General features: G+C 42.3%; 1 protein-coding gene across 2 annotated transcripts in view; it reads right to left on the reverse strand.

Annotated features, from left to right (window-relative positions):
- rnf123 (ring finger protein 123) overlaps positions 1-23497 on the reverse strand; it is a 484329-nt gene that overhangs the window by 20051 nt on the left and 440781 nt on the right. For both annotated transcript variants that reach the window (XM_084325137.1, XM_084325136.1), the window contains exon 38: positions 22724-22818. In XM_084325137.1, the coding sequence (XP_084181263.1) occupies positions 22724-22818 (95 nt within the window). The remainder of the gene's footprint in view (positions 1-22723; positions 22819-23497) is intronic.

Here is a 23497-nt window from a genome sequence, read left to right on the forward strand (position 1 = left end):
TTAGATTTTAAATACAATTGTAAAACCGTTGTGTAATATAAAACATAGTATTATAGTTTGTTATTCTCTCAAATTAGGCTAATCATTATCGGACTACATTTGTGTCGGAGGGGTGTGGTTAAATACTCAGGTCTCAAGTGTTGAGACGGAGGGAGAGGTGCAGAAATTACAGCTAATTTCCATTCCAAGACAACGGACTCAGTAGGCTACTTTGTCTGTGTGTGTCTCTCTCTCTCCTCTCTGATTTAACTTCATTAGCTGAAATATAAAAAAATCACTAAGTCTGCTATAAGCGTGTGTGTGTGTGTGTGTGTGTGTGTGCGTGTGTGTGTGTGTGTGTGTGTATGGGTGTGTGTGTGTGTGTGTGTGTGTGTGTGTGTGTGTGTGTGTGTGTGTGTGTGTGTGTGTGTGTGTGTGTGTGTGTGCGCCCGTCCCATCTCTGCTCTTTGTGTGTGTGTGTGTGTGACCAGATGAGGTCAGAGGAGTTTGAGTGTATGCGGCGACAAGTACAATTTACTTTACATAATTAACTATTAAAATAGCTGCGTTTTAACACGACCACTTATATATTTTTTTTTTACCAACTAGGCTAGGCTATATTATGTTAGCTATAACGTCCAAATAGAGAAACTACCACCACCTAAAGAATGCTTATTATACTTTGTTTTATCCATGTTGAGAGTGAATAACAGGTAGGCAGCGAGGTACAATGTAGCGCTTGCTCAACATGAAAAAAGTCGGTGGACAGCGCCTGGTGCTGAAATAACAAACAAGCAGTGTGGTGTGAAATTAAAACACCAGTTCAGTAAGTCATTCAAACTTTATCTTTACTTATATGACTGATGGCACCACACATGTGAACAGTAACAATGCAATTAAACTGAAGTCAAATCAGAGCAAAAAAAGCTGAATCTGCCTACATTAGGTATATAAGGAATTACAGCAAGACATTTATTAACTAAATAAAAAATACAATTAGGCTTTTAACCCTCTAAAGCCGGGCGCAACACTAGACATGTTTTGTAAAACATTAAATATCTTTGGATTTGTTTGTGATAAAGACTTGCTTTATTGTATCGATTGTCATCTCAAAATGTTGTGCATCTCTCAGAGAATGCGCAGATGTAAAGCATAGAATCTTGAAATATCTAGATTGGTTGTTTTCTCTGGACTGCATCTAATCCGCTGTATCTATCCATTTATCATATATCTATGTCTGTCACTATAGCCAATGGAAATGCTAGAAATGGTCACATGGACTGGGAGAACCAATGGAAGATTCCTATTGTTTCTCAATAGTCCAGTGCGCTCCACAGAAAGGGCTGTCAGATAGACGCATTGGTTGTGCGTAATGTAAACCGATAAGAGAGAGGCGCTTGTCTCTCAAAGACAAAGGTATAATGTTCAGTGCAAATGTGTATGTCGTTTACAGTTTATTATGCCACCTATGCAGCTAGTTTATTTTGTCCATTCTCTGCCTCTGCCACAAATGTATGTCTTAGTTATAAGGTGGTTAGTCACAGAGTTAAAATCTTTTCACTATCAATATATTAAATTAGCCATTGTTTTTGTTTCCGGCCCCCCATACAATGGCATGGAAAAAATTTGGCCCTCGGCCAAACTTAATTGAAGACCCCTGACCTAGACCATTACCTAGACCATTATCTAGACCATTATCTAGAGACCATTATCTAGACCAGGGGTCAGCAACCTTTTTGACATGAAGTGCCAGTTTGAAATATAGTTGTAACTAGTGTGCCATATCAACAATATTCCATGCATCGTCATTTTTCCCCCTCATAATCAGGTATTTTTTATGATAGTTTTTACATTATTACATCATTATTGTTATTGTTATTATTAACAATATTATTATGATGGTTGTATCAACCCTAAATCTGAGCTGGGGGGGGGGGGGGGGGATGCAGACACTCACATGCAGTCACTCACATTTGCCCATTCAATTTTGGACACATTCAAAATGCCACGTGGGCTGCCTCAACCATCGGTGTGTGTACTGTACGTGTGCTGTACTGTACGTTAAACAAGATGAAAGTCTTTCTCTGGTCTGCATCTTAACAATTGTATGTATTGAGCTGTACTGTACTGTACCCATTCTGCAATCAGTTAATAAAGTTTTCAATCAATCAATCAATCAATCAATCAATCAATGCTGTGTCGTAGCTCCACCTACAGGCCTAATGGAGAACACCACAATGTGTGAATGAATGGGTGAATGTGAGGTATAACGTGTAAAGACGTTTCGATTGATCGCAAGACTACACTAAAAAAAAACAATAAGTTACCAGAACTTAAAAAGATTGAGTTCAGTTACTGTGCATTAAGGTTTTCAGTTTTCAATCCATAATAAGTTAACAGAAAAATAAGTACATAACCACATTATTTCAACCTAATAAAACTATGTTTATTGTCATTGTTTTAAGAACACAAGTTGACTTGGTAATACTCACATTTTGAGTAAAAAGAAATGGCGTTGCCCTCTCCCTTTTAACATGTGCAATGTTAAAATTAAATAGAAAAATAAAGAATACAATTTGTTGATTAATCCCATTGGTCACAATGGTGACCGTAATAATGTTTTTGTTATAAGGCTCTGAAAATGTTACTGAATAATGTATCAATGTATTTCACTTTAAGCTGCACACCGGAGCATCTTTTAATCCAGCTGTTTGCTGTTCTCTGATATTTTCTGACATTTCGTTGATGCGTCGCTCGACACTTCGAGCTGACATGGGGATATATTTTATCCTTGATTTGATTGTCTCTTTGTTTGGCAAGCCTTCAAACAAAACATCTGAGCTACAGAGAAAAGCCTCCTTGATATACTCGCCATCAGTGAATGGCTTTCCACATTTCGCAATGCAATGAGCAATGCGATAGCTTGCTTCAGTTACGTGGTTTTTAGCAGTCGTGAACACTTTGAGGGTGCTGGCTTGCTTTCCATACCTGGCCACATTCTGCCTTATCCGCCTGATCTTTGAAACTTTTTTGATGCTTCGTCTCAAAATGAATGAATGAATGAATGAATGACCTTTATTTATATAGCACCCTTCACAGCACGAATGCACAGGGTGCTTTACACTACAGCTTAATATAAAAACATAATAAAACAAAATCAGAAATAAATGACAACAAACAAACAGCAGTTAAAAACAGTGAAACCAGATAGAAAAAGTAGAATAAAAGAATTTGGATAAAATCATGAGTCACAAATTAGAACAGTGAGGACAAGAAAAAAAAATGGCGTTTCACACCTGACGTTCGGCAAACTACATTTTCTAAACATAAAGTACACACAGCACGGTGCTTCTGACACACAAACCCGTAGTCGTCTGTCCACGAGGGCTGGAATGCCTGAATTTCCTTTGCTTTAACTTTCTTAGCGGGGGTTGCCATCATGAAAGACGGCACATACAGAATGCAACCGCAGCACTATGTGATTACCTGGGAACTGCGGGCGGGCGCGGGAGGCCAGCTGACAGCTACAGCTGAGCACCATGGGAACAGCTGTATAGCTGTCATAGGGGTGTGCAAAACAGTCGACTTACAAAAAAGAACCGGTGGGAGGATTTCAACAAGATAAATGCGACAACAGTGCAAAATATTTCACTATAATATTTCAAAGCTATTTTTTTTAATGCTGCCCCCTGTGCCCTGCCAATGAAAATGCTCCCGCAGGCCAATGCGGGCACGCGGGCCTAGGGTTGCCGACCCCTGATCTAGACCATTACCTAGACTAGACCATTACCTAGACCATTATCTAGACCAGCGGTGCGCGAGCTCCCTCTTGGGGGTGCGTGACATGAAAAGGCTAATGGCGGTGAGTATGGTGTTATTTTACTAATAAAATATAACTAATATACGTTATTTCAAATGGGGATTTTCACTGTGTAAATCTTGAAATTCACGTAATTAAAGACATACGTTTTAATAATCATTTAAAAAAAGATGTACTTTACTTCCTGCCAAAATGCCATAGACGCGCGACCAGGACGCTATTATTGTGGCAGCGTATTTATGCTCATGTGTTTCCCTACACTTCATATGTTCTTGGAGGGAAACTAAGTTGTCATGGGTGAACCTGTAGAATAGAATAGAATAGAATCTTTATTGTCATTGTTGGTACAACGAAATTTAGTTTGGAACATCATCGCTGGCATACAAACATAAAATATAGCATGTGCAAAATAATAATGTCAATAATAATAATAATAATATAGTATCGATGTCCCAATGTCCTCAATAATAATAACATACCATCAATGTCCCAAGTGCAATAGTGCTAGTGCAAATAAATAAATATAAGTATTACAGTAACAGTCCAGTGAGTTAATGGATGGAGGGGGGGAGGGGGGGGGGGGCGTTGACTTACAATGGATGAAATAGTGTATAGTGCAGCAATGCAAGTCCGGTTCACAGTTATTGTTGTAATGGAGAAGTGGGAGTTATGTCACCGGGGGTTGGGGACGGGGGGTTCGAGGGGACGGGGGGCAAGTTGATGTTGATCGTTGAGCAGCCTGACAGCCCGTGGATAGAGGCTGTTGGTCAGTCTGCTAGTTCCGGACTGGATGGATCTATACCTTCGACCAGAGGGCAGCAGTTGAAAAAGATGGTGTGCTGGGTGGTACTGGTCCTGTAAGATGTTATTCACACGACGTAGGCAGCGGGAGGTGAAGACTGTGGAGATATCTGGGAGGCTAGCTTCAGTGATCCTCCTTGCAGCCTTGACCACTCTGTGGAGGGCCTAAAAAGCCTAATAACAGAACACCTCAACCAACTCGCTGAGCAGCTACGGACATATTTCCCACCTATGGAGGCATCTCAGACGTGGATTCAACCCATTTGAAGTTTCCCCTCCTGTCACTACAGCAGCAGCAACAGCTGATCGACCATCTGATGGAGCGCTGCTGCTGCGGTTCAAACCAAAGCCACTTGTGGATTTTTGGACCGAGGCAATGTCAGCATATACCCAGACCTGGCAATGCAAGCCGTGAGGATTTTAATGCCCTTCGCCACAAGCTATCTATGCGAGGCTGGATTCTCTGCTCACACAGCAGTGAAGACAAAATATCGCCAAAGACTGCATGATGTTGAGAAGGACTTGCGCATTAAACTGTCTTCAAGCCAAATCAGCAAACTTCGCAGAGCTTTGTGCACAGATGCAGGCCCATCCGTCGCATTAAGCCGACAGACGAGGGCAAAGTGCTGCGAAGTGCGCTCGAGGGCATGACGGCCTGGGCCGTCCGGAATACTATTATTGCTACCAGGTTAGTGCTGGTTTTAATATATTAATTTAAAATTAAACGCAGGTAGAACATGACTCCACTATAACAGAGAAAAAACAACACAAACCCTTACCCAAGCAAAAGCAATTGCAATTATGATTAATCTCAGGCCTACTGGGAATTATGCCTTTCTCTCTCTCTCTCTCTCTCTCTCTCTCTCTCTCTCTCTCTCTCTCTCTCTCTCTCTCTCTCTCTCTCTCTCTCTCTCTCTCTCTCTCTCCCTTCCCTTCCACTCCCTCTATCTGCCCCCTCACTCTCTTTCTGCAGGCCACTGCACTTGAAAATCCATGAAAATGTGTTTTGTTTTAGTTTTTTGGCCAATCTGTTTCTGAGTATATGAATGTAATTCTCATTTTGTTCTTTCATGTGGTGAAGTATTTTATTTGTTGCAATTTGAGTAAAATTACTGGTGTTACCTACATTTTCGTTACTAACTGCTGCTGATTGATAGCTGGTTAATTGTTGTGCGCTCGCTAAGGCGAGGATCTTTACTTGGTTTCATATTATTATTCTCCCAATTTTTGTGAACGTGAGAGCTCATAGGCCTACTGCACTGGTATGTGTTCTTATTGGATTAAACCTGATGCCTTTAGTGTGCCTATGAATAGACTTGCCTTTTTTATGTTGGGCATTGGGGGGTGCGTCAGCTAGGTTGGGAGGTGACGGGGGGTGCACAGCAGGCACATGTAAACATAGAGGCCAAGGGGTGCTTGAGCACCTGCCTTTTTGAGCCTCATCAAAAAAGTGCCCTTTTTGGGAAAAAAATTAAAATAAAAAACTTGACCGTTACGCATATAGACTGCCCTTCCAACTGAAAAATGTCAGGATAGAATCAAAATATTAGGTAAAGAGAGAGAGATGCCCCATATTCCATTGCAGTTTGCACGGCCTCCTCAGCGTGCCTCTCCGCGGACCTATATTTTATGCATAGCGTGGGTGATGATGATGATGATGATAGAAACCCCTGTGGCGCATACAGTTGAATGCTGGTATTACACTCATTGAGGGACACGAAGAAGTCAAGTCCGATGGGATTTGGGAATCTCAAATACAAATCGGGATTGGAATAAAAAATGCATTTATATTAAACAATACAGAATATACAGCACTTCTTGGGGTCTGTAGGGTAAGCACTTATTCCCTCCCCCCTGGACATTTATGGAGATGTATGTGCCTTTTAAGTCAGTGATAAAAGTGTCTTTCAAGGATAAGTGAGCTCCTGCACTGATTTTTTTTTTATCCACTTTTTCTCCCATTTTCTATATTTTCTCCCATCCCAATTTTGTATCATCCAATTCAACCCTCCCCTGTCACGTACACAGTTTCTTGCCTCCCACAAGCCGGCTGCAATGTGGACTAAGTCATACATAGCACAAGTCCCCTCCGGTACTTGAGGTAACAGCAGTCGCATCTTTTCACCTGCGCAGCTCGATCTCTCAGTGGCGAGGAGTAACACGTGGGAGGCTCACGCTGCCCCCGACACTTCCTGATTCTACTGCGCAGGCGCACCAACCGACCTGTAGGAGTCGCTGTCCACAACGCCCGATCCCCACCCATCAGTTTCCCACCCCCTAATACGGCCAATGTGTATTAGTATGAACGACCAGCTAAACTGAAAGCAATGTGGAGCGCTGGGCTCGAACAGGCAAGCCCAGCGTCTCCGTCATTCGTGGCGAGCGCCTTGCCCACTACGCCACGTAGCCGCCCCCAGCTCCTGCACTGATTATTATAGTTCAATATTCAATATTTGATCACCAAAACCCCCCAAAAACCATAAAAAGGGGGCCCCCCGCCCGAAAAGGGCCCTTAAAAATCGTGTTTGCGCGCTATGCGCGCTCGGTTAATATATACACACAAGTGTAGTGCCCTTTTCAGCCTTTGAGCACCTGCCCCTCTAAAGTCCTGTGCACGTCCCTGGTGCACAGCCAAAAAAGTTTGGGAACCGCTGATAGATTCTAGACCATTATCTAGACCATTACCTAGAGACCATTATCTAGACCATTACCTAGAGACCATTATCTAGACCATTACCTAGAGACCATTATCTAGACCAGGGGTTCCCAAACTTTTCAGGCCGGGGCCCAGAAAATAAGGCGTCAGAGAGCCGCGGCCCAATGCACATCGTCTGGCTTTTTCTTTTTTTTGCCAGGCGACCGATTTTTTAAGCCAAATATCACTTCAATCCTATTAAGTTAGTTCAAGTTAGTTATTCATTTATATGTGCTATTTATGAGAGGGCTAACTTGTTGCAAAATAATAATGATAATAATAATAGCCTCATTAAAATACTATTGTTGCTTCGGTTGTTTTCAGCGTTTTATGTGCATAATCTGTTATTTAGTTTGAAATGTTCATTGAAATAAGTAGATTTTTCGTTTTTGTTTATTTATTAAGTTAATATAAAACCATATAGTCACATTTTAGAATACAATAGAATAGAATTTTAGAATACAACTAGAAACACTGTCCTGGCCTGCTTCTAAGTTCAGTGGCCTGACAAAAAAAAAAAAAAAAAAAAAAAAAATGTTTATTTTATTTTTATTTTTTTTAAATCATCTCGCGGCCCACCCGTGGCTGCTCGCGGCCCACCTTTGGGTCGCGACCCCGACTTTGGGAACCACTGATCTAAATATTACCTAGAGACCATTATCTAGACCATTACCTAGAGACCATTATCTAGACCATTACCTAGACCATTACCTAGAGACCATTACCTAGACCATTAACTAGACCATTATCTAGACCATTAACTAGACCATTAACTAGACCATTATCTAGACCATTATCTAGACCATTATCTAGACCATTAACTAGACCATTATCTAGACCATTACCTAGAGACCATTATCTAGACCATTATCTAGACCATTACCTAGAGACCATTATCTAGACCATTACCTAGACCATTATCTAGACCATTATCTAGACCATTAACTAGACCATTATCTAGACCATTATCTAGACCATTACCTAGACCATTACCTAGAGACCATTATCTAGACCATTACCTAGACCATTATCTAGACCATTATCTAGACCATTATCTAGACCATTACCTAGACCATTATCTAGACCATTATCTAGACCAGGGGTGTCAAACTCATTTTCACAGAGGGCCACATCAGCATTATGGTTGCCCTCAAAGGGCCAAAGACCGTATAAATGTTAATGTAATGTAAAATAAATGTAGCTACTCATTTACATATTGTTAAACATGTTGTTTCTGTATTTATTACTTATTCAAGTTATACATATTGCATATGCATTTGCATAAATGTAAAAATATATGTTAGCTTATGTTATTTTAACAAATAATTTTAGTTTATCAGAACCCCATATTACTCCATCAATCAATGATCAAACCATTCAAGTAAATAACAAAGAAGAATATCATCAAATACAAGCTATGACATTAAGTTTGTTCAAAACCTTTTTGTCACAGTCAAGAGGGGCAGAACTAACAACTGTGAGCTGCAAAGAACACGTGGGACAGATGTAGCAGATGTTACAAAAACAAATGGCTGCACACAACCTTGCAGAGGCCATACATCCAACTAATAGAAGATTAATTATTAACTTTAATTAACAGATTGCAGAATGAGTACAGTACAGTACAGCTCAATACACACAATTGTTAAGGGGATGCAGACCAGAGAAAGACTTTCGACTTGTTTACATCAGGGTCCCCCATTTTCAATTCGTAATGAAATTGCTATTATGTGTCTGCATGAACACACAACTGTAACTGTACTCAAAAATAACAAAATAAGGGTTGTCTCAGTTCACAACTATATTGGTAAAGTTTTGGGTGGGACTTGTTTGCGTCCCTACAGCTTCTTATTCAATTGAGCGAGATGCTCGGTTATGTCACACAGCCAGTTTGCATCTGACAGTTCAGACAATATTTCTTCAACCCTTTGTTACCTATTCCGCCTGGATCTTTTTTGTATTTTGGGCTGTAAAATTGTCAAAGAATGTCTGAGGAGTAAGTGCTTTTGGCTTTTTTCCTTTGTTACTTCATCAATACCTCAGATGTTCAACATACATGTATGTGTAAGAATGTGTAATAACTAAGGCTGTCAAAGTCAAAGCTTTATTAACGCATTAACCCACAATTATTTTAACACTGCTATTTTTTAACCCAATATTAATGTTAAAAAAAAATTACCTGAGCTCTTGGGGGGCCACATCAAATGACGTGGCGGGCCGGATTTGGCCCGCGGGCCGTGAGTTTGAGACCTATGATCTAGACCATTACCTAGACCATTACCTAGAGACCATTACCTAGACCATTAACTAGACCATTATCTAGACCATTACCTAGAGACCATTATCTAGACCATTATCTAGACCATTACCTAGAGACCATTATCTAGACCATTACCTAGATACCATTATCTAGACCATTATCTAGACCATTATCTAGACCATTATCTAGAGACCATTATCTAGACCATTACCTAGACCATTACCTAGACCATTATCTAGAGACCATTATCTAGACCATTACCTAGACCATTATCTAGACCATTACCTAGACCATTATCTATACCATTGCCTAGACCATTATCTAGACCATTATCTAGACCATTATCTAGACCATTATCTAGAGACCATTATCTAGACCATTACCTAGACCATTATCTAGAGACCATTATCTAGACCATTACCTAGACCATTATCTAGAGACCATTACCTAGACCATTATCTAGACCATTATCTAGACCATTATCTAGAGACCATTATCTATACCATTACCTAGACCATTAACTAGACCATTACTTATACCATTACCTAGACCATTAACTAGACCATTACCTAGACCATTAACTAGACCATTACCTAGACCATTAACTAGACCATTACCTAGACCATTCTAGACCATTAACTAGACCATTCTAGACCATTACCTAGACCATTATCTCTCTACCATTATCTAGACCATTATCTGGAGTCTAGACCATTATCTGGAGTCTAGACCATTATCTAGACCAGTGGTTCCCAAACTGTGGTGCGCCCTCTAGGTGGTGCGTGACATGAAAAGGTAAATAATTAAAAAAACAAATTAAAAAAAATTACAATAACATTTCATAAAAATCTTAGTCAAACCTTTAGTATTATGGATATTAAACATGCTGGCAGAGTACATGCATCCATGTTGTCGTGAACATTTTAATTAAATAAAGAAATTCCCTATCCATAGTCGCCGTGGGAAGAGATCAAATAAAAAATAAAATCTGTGCACGGAGACCAGCAACAATTTTTTCTAACAATTTTTTTCATTATTATTTTGCAACAAGTTAGCCCTCTCATAAATAGCACATATAAATTAATAACTAACTTGAACTAACTTAATAGGATTGAAGTGATATTTGGCTTAAAAAATCGGTCGCCTGGCAAAAAAAAAAAAAAAAAAAAAAGCCTGACGATGTGCATTGGGCCGCAGCTCTCTGACGCCTTATTTTCTGGGTCCCGGCCTGAAAAGTTTGGGAACCCCTGATCTAGACCATTATCTAGACCATTACCTAGACCATTATCTAGACCATTATCTAGACCATTATCTCTAGACCATTATCTCTAGACCATTATCTCTAGACCATTATCTAGAGTAGACCATTATCTAGACCATTATCTCTAGACCATTATCTCTAGACCATTACCTAGAGTAGACCATTATCTAGACCAGAAAAGTGTCTGTTCCTTTAAGATAACAAACTGTGTGTGTCCTCTGGTCACCTCTAAACAAATCTCTTGTCTCCATTTCTCTCCTCCTCTCTCTCTGTCCTCCTTCCTTGTTCTCATTTTCTCCTCATCATTCCATCGTCCTGCGTCATGCCCATCTGTTCACCCTCCCTTTAAGAGTCACAGACTCTGTGGGGTTCTGTTTGAACTGTCCCACAATGTCTGTTTGTCCTTCAAATAACAGATGTCTTCATCCTCCTGATTGTAAAGCCCTTTAACCCTTAAGTGTGACAGGGCTTTAGAGGTGGGCTAGTCTTAGGTGCACAATGCTCGCACACAATCGAATTACAAATAAGTACATATATTACATATTCTCTCTCTCTCTCTCTCTCTCTCTCTCTCTCTCTCTCTCTCTCTCTCTCTCTCTCTATATATATATTATTAATTAATATATAGATATGGCACAGATAGTTTTAAATGATGAATAACAATGAAGGCGAATTGCTTTGGAATGCTGATATTTACGCAACCAATTATAGGCAGTTATGGCAATTTGAGAGCACCTCTCAATGCGAGTGAGAAGCCAGAGACCTGGCTTTAGGCAGAATCACGAACAGTGGTTTGTTCACACCTACTGTACTGTACCTGACTACACCTACTGTACTGTACCTGACTGCCAAGGTGTTCACACCTACTGTACTGTACCTGACTGCACCTACTGTACTGTACCTGACTACACCTACTGTACTGTACCTGACTACACCTACTGTACTGTACCTGACTGCACCTACTGTACTGTACCTGACTGCACCTACTGTACTGTACCTGACTACACCTACTGTACTGTACCTGACTACACCTACTGTACTGTACCTGACTACACCTACTGTACTGTACCTGACTACACCTACTGTACTGTACCTGACTGCACCTACTGTACTGTACCTGACTACACCTACTGTACTGTACCTGACTACACCTACTGTACTGTACCTGACTGCACCTACTGTACTGTACCTGACTGCACCTACTGTACTGTACCTGACTGCACCTACTGTACTGTACCTGACTGCACCTACTGTACTGTACCTGACTACACCTACTGTACTGTACCTGACTACACCTACTGTACTGTACCTGACTACACCTACTGTATTGTACCTGACTACACCTACTGTACTGTACCTGACTGCACCTACTGTACTGTACCTGACTACACCTACTGTACTGTACCTGACTACACCTACTGTACTGTACCTGACTACACTTACTGTACTGTACCTGACTGCACCTACTGTACTGTACCTGACTACACCTACTGTACTGTACCTGACTGCACCTACTGTACTGTACCTGACTACACCTACTGTACTGTACCTGACTACACCTACTGTACTGTACCTGACTACACCTACTGTACTGTACCTGACTACACCTACTGTACTGTACCTGACTACACCTACTGTACTGTACCTGACTACACCTACTGTACTGTACCTGACTACACCTACTGTACTGTACCTGACTACACCTACTGTACTGTACCTGACTACACCTACTGTACTGTACCTGACTGCACCTACTGTACTGTACCTGACTACACCTACTGTACTGTACCTGACTACACCTACTGTACTGTACCTGACTACACCTACTGTACTGTACCTGACTGCACCTACTGTACTGTACCTGACTGCACCTACTGTACTGTACCTGACTACACCTACTGTACTGTACCTGACTGCACCTACTGTACTGTACCTGACTGCACCTACTGTACTGTACCTGACTGCACCTACTGTACTGTACCTGACTACACCTACTGTACTGTACCTGACTGCACCTACTGTACTGTACCCGACTGCACCTACTGTACTGTACCTGACTACACCTACTGTACTGTACCTGACTGCACCTACTGTACTGTACCTGACTACACCTACTGTACTGTACCTGACTACACCTACTGTACTGTACCTGACTACACCTACTGTACTGTACCTGACTGCACCTACTGTACTGTACCTGACTACACCTACTGTACTGTACCTGACTACACCTACTGTACTGTACCTGACTGTACCTGACTACACCTACTGTACTGTACCTGACTGCACCTACTGTACTGTACCTGACTGCACCTACTGTACTGTACCTGACTACACCTACTGTACTGTACCTGACTACACCTACTGTACTGTACCTGACTACACCTACTGTACTGTACCTGACTACACCTACTGTACTGTACCTGACTACACCTACTGTACTGTACCTGACTACACCTACTGTACTGTACCTGACTGCACCTACTGTACTGTACCTGACTGCACCTACTGTACTGTACCTGACTGCACCTACTGTACTGTACCTGACTACACCTACTGTACTGTACCTGACTGCACCTACTGTACTGTACCTGACTGCACCTACTGTACTGTACCTGACTGCACCTACTGTACTGTACCTGACTGCACCTACTGTACTGTACCTGACTGCACCTACTGTACTGTACCTGACTGCACCTACTGTACTGTACCTGACTACACCTACTGTACTGTACCTGACTGCACCTACTGTACTGTACCTGACTGCACCTACTGTACTGTACCTGACTACACCTACTGTACTGTACCTGACTGCACCTACTGTACTGTACCTGACTACACCTACTGTACTGTACCTGACTACACCTACTGTACTGTACCTGACTACACCTACTGTACTGTACCTGACTACACCTACTGTACTGTACCTGACTACACCTACTGTACTGTACCTGACTGCACCTACTGTACTGTACCTGACTGCACCTACTGTACTGTACCTGACTGCACCTACTGTACTGTACCTGACTACACCTACTGTACTGTACCTGACTACACCTACTGTACTGTACCTGACTGCACCTACTGTACTGTACCTGACTGCACCTACTGTACTGTACCTGACTGCACCTACTGTACTGTACCTGACTACACCTACTGTACTGTACCTGACTGCACCTACTGTACTGTACCTGACTGCACCTACTGTACTGTACCTGACTACACCTACTGTACTGTACCTGACTACACCTACTGTACTGTACCTGACTGCACCTACTGTACTGTACCTGACTACACCTACTGTACTGTACCTGACTACACCTACTGTACTGTACCTGACTGCACCTACTGTACTGTACCTGACTACACCTACTGTACTGTACCTGACTACACCTACTGTACTGTACCTGACTACACCTACTGTACTGTACCTGACTGCACCTACTGTACTGTACCTGACTGCACCTACTGTACTGTACCTGACTGCACCTACTGTACTGTACCTGACTGCACCTACTGTACTGTACCTGACTACACCTACTGTACTGTACCTGACTACACCTACTGTACTGTACCTGACTACACCTACTGTACTGTACCTGACTGCACCTACTGTACTGTACCTGACTGCACCTACTGTACTGTACCTGACTGCACCTACTGTACTGTACCTGACTGCACCTACTGTACTGTACCTGACTACACCTACTGTACTGTACCTGACTACACCTACTGTACTGTACCTGACTACAACTACTGTACTGTACCTGACTACACCTACTGTACTGTACCTGACTACACCTACTGTACTGTACTAACTACTGACTACACCTACTGTACTGTACCTGACTGCACCTACTGTACTGTACCTGACTACACCTACTGTACTGTACCTGACTGCACCTACTGTACTGTACCTGACTACACCTACTGTACTGTACCTGACTACACCTACTGTACTGTACCTGACTGCACCTACTGTACTGTACCTGACTGCACCTACTGTACTGTACCTGACTACACCTACTGTACTGTAGTACTGTACCTGACTGCACCTACTGTACTGTACCTGACTAAACCTACTGTACTGTACCTGACTGCACCTACTGTACTGTACCTGACTACACCTACTGTACTGTACCTGACTACACCTACTGTACTGTACCTGACTACACCTACTGTACTGTACCTGACTACACCTACTGTACTGTACCTGACTACACCTACTGTACTGTACCTGACTACACCTACTGTACTGTACCTGACTGCACCTACTGTACTGTACCTGACTGCACCTACTGTACTGTACCTGACTACACCTACTGTACTGTACCTGACTGCACCTACTGTACTGTACCTGACTACACCTACTGTACTGTACCTGACTACACCTACTGTACCTGACTACACCTACTGTACTGTACCTGACTGCACCTACTGTACTGTACCTGACTACACCTACTGTACTGTACCTGACTACACCTACTGTACTGTACCTGACTACACCTACTGTACTGTACCTGACTGCACCTACTGTACTGTACCTGACTACACCTACTGTACTGTACCTGACTGCACCTACTGTACTGTACCTGACTACACCTACTGTACTGTACCTGACTACACCTACTGTACTGTACCTGACTACACCTACTGTACTGTACCTGACTGCACCTACTGTACTGTACCTGACTACACCTACTGTACTGTACCTGACTACACCTACTGTACTGTACCTGACTACACCTACTGTACTGTACCTGACTACACCTACTGTACTGTACCTGACTGCACCTACTGTACTGTACCTGACTACACCTACTGTACTGTACCTGACTGCACCTACTGTACTGTACCTGACTACACCTACTGTACTGTACCTGACTACACCTACTGTACTGTACCTGACTGCACCTACTGTACTGTACCTGACTACACCTACTGTACTGTACCTGACTACACCTACTGTACTGTACCTGACTACACCTACTGTACTGTACCTGACTGCACCTACTGTACTGTACCTGACTGCCAAGGTGTTGCCAGACTTTAGATACTGTAGTGCTGAAATACTTTATTCTAACATGCAATGTTATTTACCGAATGTATGTGTGCAGTTATGGTCTTATGAGTTTTAATAAAATCATGGAACATAATTGCTTGAGCATGTACTGTTATTCAGCAGCAGGCTATTATGAGCAATCGAAATTCGTTGGATTGGACATTTTGATTCATTATATGAAGTGGAGAACTGAGATCTGTGTGTCTGTTCCCAAAACGAGCGCTCTGACGGCAGTCAGCCATGCACATCGCAGACCGGACTGTCGGCGCAAAGCTGTAACAGTATTATACATCGGTTGAATGCCATATTTTGTCATATTTATTACAGTATTATTATAATTATTTAGTTCAGAGGGTGTCTGTACAATACAATGAGCTTAAGAACACGTGTCCGACTTCGTAAATTCGAGCTCCAACTTTTTTTATCAATCGTGTTAAAATATATTTAACACCTTTAGCACAAATTCATTGAATTGTGGGACAGTTTTCTTATGTTGCAAAACTAGAAGAAAAAGAAAATCACAACTCACAGTAAATAATTTTCACTGAGTTTATATAACTCTTGAGTAAAAGACAAATTCATTTGTTAGAACGACAAAGTTTAAATTTGTCCTCGCCTCGACGAAAGTAACTAGTTGTAACCAGTGGCGGCCGGCCGATAGAGGGCGCTGGGGCGCTGCCCCCCCTGGTGAAGAGAGAAGGAGAAGAAGACATTTTGTTTTTTGATTTTATATTTTCCACCCCTAAAAATAAACTAAACATGTTTAAAAAGAATAATAATTACTCATTTTAAGTATGTCTGTGTTTCAAATGCACACGTTTCAAATGCATATAACGTTAATATATCAAATATAAATAATTTTTTTGTGCGTGATTCACATGACGTCACTCTCTCTCTCCTGATTGAGAGTACCCCTAATACTGGGGGCGCATAGACTTAACGTGCACACTGTATCGTCGCAGCCAATGTAAATAGATCAAGCAAATACATTTCGCCTATCAGGGTCTTCGAATATGATGTCTCGGGCGCGTTTTCTAGCGCTCGAAGCAAGCTCTGCGCCACTGTACTCGTCACGTCGTCAGTGATCAGAAAATAATGCGGAGGAGGAGCCAGTAACTATATTTTCATTTCGATTCAGTGCGTTAGCTTAGCTAGGCTCGTGGGAGTGTATTCTCAGGAGTTGGAGAGATCATTACGAGATACTGTTCAGACGGTGTTGGATCTAACTAACTAACACTTTTATGGAAAGTTCCAGCCTGGACCACAAACCTTCTCGAAGGGTTAAGGCTATACTCGGTCTTAGCTGGTTCGGTAAGAACAACAACAACAAGCTATATGGCTAGCTGGATGCAGTCATGTAAATGCATATTTTGCTTTCCATCATCATGCCTGCTTTTCAAACGACGGGACAGATACAACATGCCCATGGTGGACTGTTACACTGTAAAGGATATGAAACAATTTTATATTTTTTTGTGGATGTCAACTGAATGTCAACTCTTCTGATGGTAAGTCATATGTTTAATTTACACAAGCCAGCCTTGGCTCTTTTAACAATATGCAAAATATGCTGTACTCATAGTCTCATACTGAAGTTATTCATATACAGTCTACTAGGTCTGATCTGCTTGGGATTCCACGTGAGATTAATGCTGTGTGAGAGAGAGCAAGAGAGAGAGAGCAAGAGAGAGAGAGATCATCGATCTCCTCTCTCTACCTCTCTCTCTTAGCCCCCCCCCCCCCCCCCCCCCCACCCTCGTGCGCCCTTCCCACGGTAGGATGGACAAGTGGTTGTAACCCGACTATTTAAGCTCCTTATTTATTTGTCCCAAAAGGTGCTATACAAATAAAGATACTGTATTATTATTATAAATGAAGGTTCCGACGGCCTGTCTGCAGGCAGTGGCCCGACATTAACAGCCGCTTGTTATAATCACCAGGTGTAACCCGAGCTGGTTGATATACCGTTAATCCGGCACACACCCGGTACCCCCCCCCGCAGTGCAGGGAGCTACAACTGTAGCTCAAAGTCTTCCAGGCTGTTCAGCCGCCAGGCTCATCAATGCCTCAGGTCCCCCCCCCCTCCGCCCCCCCCCCCCCCCCCCCTCCGCCCCCAAGTGACACTGGCACGATGACACTGACTGCACTAGTCCGTACTGGAACTCTGCACTCTTCACTTTATATATATATATATATATATGTATTTTATTGATTAATCCTCCACTGCACTGTTTCGTTTCTTGTCATGTGTCTGTGTTGGTGTTGTTTACTGTGAAAAAAGAAAAGAAAATGCATACACTGTATTGCTGCAACAATTACCAATGTGTTTTTACACAAATGGCTCAATAAAGGAATCTGAATCTGAGCCTTGTACCATGACAAGCCCATTGTGGTACATGTTAATGGTGATTACTGAGCAGGTTAATGGTGATTACTGAGCAGGTTAATGGTGATTACTGAGCAGGTTAATGGTGATTACTGAGCAGGTTAATGGTGATTACTGAGCAGGTTAATGGTGATTACTGAGCAGGTTAATGGTGATTACTAAGCAGGTTAATGGTGATTACTGAGCAGGTTAATGGTGATTACTGAGCAGGTTAATGGTGATTACTAAGCAGGTTAATGGTGATTACTAAGCAGGTTAATGGTGATTACTGAGCAGGTTAATGGTGATTACTGAGCAGGTTAATGGTGATTACTGAGCAGGTTAATGGTGATTACTGAGCAGGTTAATGGTGATTACTGAGCAGGTTAATGGTGATTACTGAGCAGGTTAATGGTGATTACTGAGCAGGTTACTGAGCAGGTTAATGGTGATTACTGAGCAGGTTAATGGTGATTACTGAGCAGGTTACTGAGCAGGTTAATGGTGATTACTGAGCAGGTTAATGGTGATTACTGAGCAGGTTACTGAGCAGGTTAATGGTGATTACTGAGCAGGTTACTGAGCAGGTTAATGGTGATTACTGAGCAGGTTAATGGTGATTACTGAGCAGGTTAATGGTGATTACTGAGCAGGTTACTGAGCAGGTTAATGGTGATTACTGAGCAGGTTAATGGTGATTACTGAGCAGGTTAATGGTGATTACTGAGCAGGTTAATGGTGATTACTAAGCAGGTTAATGGTGTTGTTTTTTGAAAAACTGGGCTTTTGAGGTGATGAAATCACTGCGCCCAGGCAGCAGTGGTTGGGCAAAAAAAATTCTGAGTATATATCTGCTTAGAAAACAAAAATGTCTAATTATTATTTTGTATGTGTATTTCATGACTGTTGGGAACTAGGCTACACTGGCACACCTACTTCCAGTGAATGATGCTAAGCTAGGCTAATGGTGCGCCTGTTCCCTAAGCCTAATGCATGCACAGAGAAGAAAAGTGTAAAAAAATGTATCTGCTTGTCTAACTCCAGGGTAGATGGCAAATAAGCTAATTTCCCAAAAAGTTGGCATGTTCCTTTAAATTACATGCTAATCGACTTGAGACTTGACTCAGACTTGAGATTAGGGACTTGAGAATGAGAGAATGTGGTAATCTCTGCTGCTGAGGAAGGATGCAGCAGAGTGGAGAAACACCCTGAGTGACTGAAACTAGATCCTTCCTTCATCTCCTCCTCCCCTCATCATCACCCCCTCCCCCCTCCCCCCTCCCCCCTCCCGTCTCTCATCCTTCTCCACTCTCTCCATTCTGAATGCCCTCTCAGGCTACTTTAGTTCAGTGGTCTGGTCCAGAGGGAAGGCGGAGGGATCATGTTCCTCCTGCAGGAGAGAGGGATGTAGAGAAGGAGGGTCCAGGTGTCTCCGAGGCTGTGTGTGTCTTGCAGCGAGAGGGGTTAACTTTCACCCCAGTGATCAGTATTATCCACCGGCTTCAACACCGTGTCATGTCCTCTCTGGTGTAACGTGTCATGTCCTCTCTGATGTAACGTGTCATGTCCTCTCTGATGTAACGTGTCATGTCCTCTCTGATGTAACGTGTCATGTCCTCTCTGATGTAACGTGTCATGTCCTCTCTGGTGTAACGTGTCATGTCCTCTCCTCTCTGATGTAACGTGTCATGTCCTCTCTGATGTAACGTGTCATGTCCTCTCTGATGTAACGTGTCATGTCCTCTCTGATGTAACGTGTCATGTCCTCTCTGATGTAACGTGTCATGTCCTCTCTGATGTAACGTGTCATGTCCTCTCTGATGTAACGTGTCATGTCCTCTCTGATGTAACGTGTCATGTCCTCTCTGGTGTAACGTGTCATGTCCTCTCTGATGTAACGTGTCATGTCCTCTCTGATGTAACGTGTCATGTCCTCTCTGATGTAACGTGTCATGTCCTCTCTGATGTAACGTGTCATGTCCTCTCTGATGTAACGTGTCATGTCCTCTCTGGTGTAACGTGTCATGTCCTCTCTGATGTAACGTGTCATGTCCTCTCTGATGTAACGTGTCATGTCCTCTCCTCTCTGATGTAACGTGTCATGTCCTCTCTGATGTAACGTGTCATGTCCTCTCTGATGTAACGTGTCATGTCCTCTCCTCTCTGATGTAACGTGTCCTCTCCTCTCTGATGTAACGTGTCATGTCCTCTCTGATGTAACGTGTCATGTCCTCTCCTCTCTGATGTAACGTGTCATGTCCTCTCTGGTGTAACGTGTCATGTCCTCTCTGATGTAACGTGTCATGTCCTCTCTGATGTAACGTGTCATGTCCTCTCTGATGTAACGTGTCATGTCCTCTCTGATGTAACGTGTCATGTCCTCTCTGATGTAACGTGTCATGTCCTCTCTGATGTAACGTGTCATGTCCTCTCCTCTCTGATGTAACATGTCATGTCCTCTCTGATGTAACGTGTCATGTCCTCTCTGATGTAACGTGTCATGTCCTCTCTGATGTAACGTGTCATGTCCTCTCTGATGTAACGTGTCATGTCCTCTCCTCTCTGATGTAACGTGTCATGTCCTCTCTGATGTAACGTGTCATGTCCTCTCTGATGTAACGTGTCATGTCCTCTCTGATGTAACGTGTCATGTCCTCTCTGATGTAACGTGTCATGTCCTCTCTGGTGTAACATGTCATGTCCTCTCCTCTCTGATGTAACGTGTCATGTCCTCTCTGATGTAACGTGTCATGTCCTCTCTGATGTAACGTGTCATGTCCTCTCTGATGTAACGTGTCATGTCCTCTCCTCTCTGATGTAACGTGTCATGTCCTCTCTGATGTAACGTGTCATGTCCTCTCTGATGTAACGTGTCATGTCCTCTCTGATGTAACGTGTCATGTCCTCTCTGATGTAACGTGTCATGTCCTCTCTGATGTAACGTGTCATGTCCTCTCTGGTGTAACGTGTCATGTCCTCTCCTCTCTGATGTAACGTGTCATGTCCTCTCTGATGTAACGTGTCATGTCCTCTCTGATGTAACGTGTCATCTCCTCTCTGATGTAACGTGTCATGTCCTCTCTGATGTAACGTGTCATGTCCTCTCTGATGTAACATGTCATGTCCTCTCTGATGTAACGTGTCATGTCCTCTCTGATGTAACGTGTCCTCTCCTCTCTGATGTAACGTGTCATGTCCTCTCTGATGTAACGTGTCATGTCCTCTCTGATGTAACGTGTCATGTCCTCTCTGATGTAACATGTCCTCTCCTCTCTGATGTAACGTGTCATGTCCTCTCTGATGTAACGTGTCATGTCCTCTCTGGTGTAACGTGTCATGTCCTCTCTGATGTAACGTGTCATGTCCTCTCTGATGTAACGTGTCATGTCCTCTCCTCTCTGATGTAACGTGTCATGTCCTCTCTGATGTAACGTGTCATGTCCTCTCTGATGTAACGTGTCATGTCCTCTCTGATGTAACGTGTCATGTCCTCTCTGATGTAACGTGTCATGTCCTCTCTGATGTAACGTGTCATGTCCTCTCTGATGTAACGTGTCATGTCCTCTCTGATGTAACGTGTCATGTCCTCTCTGATGTAACGTGTCATGTCCTCTCTGATGTAACGTGTCATGTCCTCTCTGATGTAACGTGTCATGTCCTCTCTGGTGTAACGTGTCATGTCCTCTCCTCTCTGATGTAACGTGTCATGTCCTCTCCTCTCTGATGTAACATGTCCTCTCCTCTCTGATGTAACGTGTCATGTCCTCTCTGATGTAACGTGTCATGTCCTCTCTGATGTAACGTGTCATGTCCTCTCTGATGTAACGTGTCCTCTCCTCTCTGATGTAACATGTCATGTCCTCTCTGATGTAACGTGTCATGTCCTCTCTGATGTAACGTGTCATGTCCTCTCCTCTCTGATGTAACGTGTCATGTCCTCTCTGATGTAACGTGTCATGTCCTCTCTGATGTAACGTGTCATGTCCTCTCTGATGTAACGTGTCATGTCCTCTCTGATGTAACGTGTCATGTCCTCTCTGATGTAACGTGTCATGTCCTCTCTGATGTAACGTGTCATGTCCTCTCCTCTCTGATGTAACATGTCATGTCCTCTCTGATGTAACGTGTCATGTCCTCTCTGATGTAACGTGTCATGTCCTCTCTGATGTAACGTGTCATGTCCTCTCTGATGTAACGTGTCATGTCCTCTCTGATGTAACGTGTCATGTCCTCTCTGATGTAACGGAGGCAGAACAGCTACAGGACACTGGACTAGTGGACTATAGTGACCACAGCACTGTAACAGCACTATAGCATCATGTGATTATATAATAATAATAATAATATAATAATAATAATAATAATAATAATAATAATAATAATAATAATAATAATAATAATAATAATAATAATAATAATAATAATAATAATAATAATAATATATTAATAATAATAAGTATCAGTGGGGGCTGGTTCTCACCGCAGTGCTGGCTGCTGCTTGCTGGGACTCCTCGGTCAGGAAGGCTAACATCCTCTCCACCTTCTGCTCCTCCTCCTTACTGATGTAGTCTGTGTCTGTGGGCAGGAACAGAGGCACACAAACACACGTTAATACTATTGCTACTAATATTAATAATGTAATGATAATAATAACGTAATAATGATGCTATAATAATAATAATAATAATAATAATAATAATAATAATAATAATAATAATAATAATAATAATGATACTCCGAGGCTGTATAGGCGCTGTTGCTGCACCCATGTATGTACATCATTTGATGTAATAAGGACCATACGTGGCCTGGGTGGAAGCCTAGAAAAACAAACAACAGACTTGTGTCACGTCATGGACCATGTTGTGGATGAAGGACCAGGGAAGCGTCACGGCAACAGACTGCTCTTCAGTGATGTCACCCCTCTATTTCAAGGGTTATTATTATATTATAATATATATAACAGCTGGTGTTGGAGAACTAAAACCAACCAAACACCAACTAAGAACACAATACTATGTTCAAAATGCACCAATATAATTATAAAAAATGCACCAATACTTATTTAACGTCATTTCATTGCATTCTGTGTTTTATTATTTAATTTTTACTTTTTCATTCCTCTTCTTCCCAACTAAAAAAAAAACTTGGGACAATGGAAAATAACCAAAGAACATTCCAAACGAGGAGTCTGATGAACATTCTCATTCTTCATAAAAGATTAAGGAAATTAAAGAAAAAAAAGGACATTAAA

This window comes from Notolepis coatsorum (genome assembly GCF_963971535.1).
Source record: "Notolepis coatsorum genome assembly, chromosome: 11".
In the NCBI taxonomy this organism is placed as follows: Eukaryota; Metazoa; Chordata; class Actinopteri; order Aulopiformes; family Paralepididae; genus Notolepis; species Notolepis coatsorum.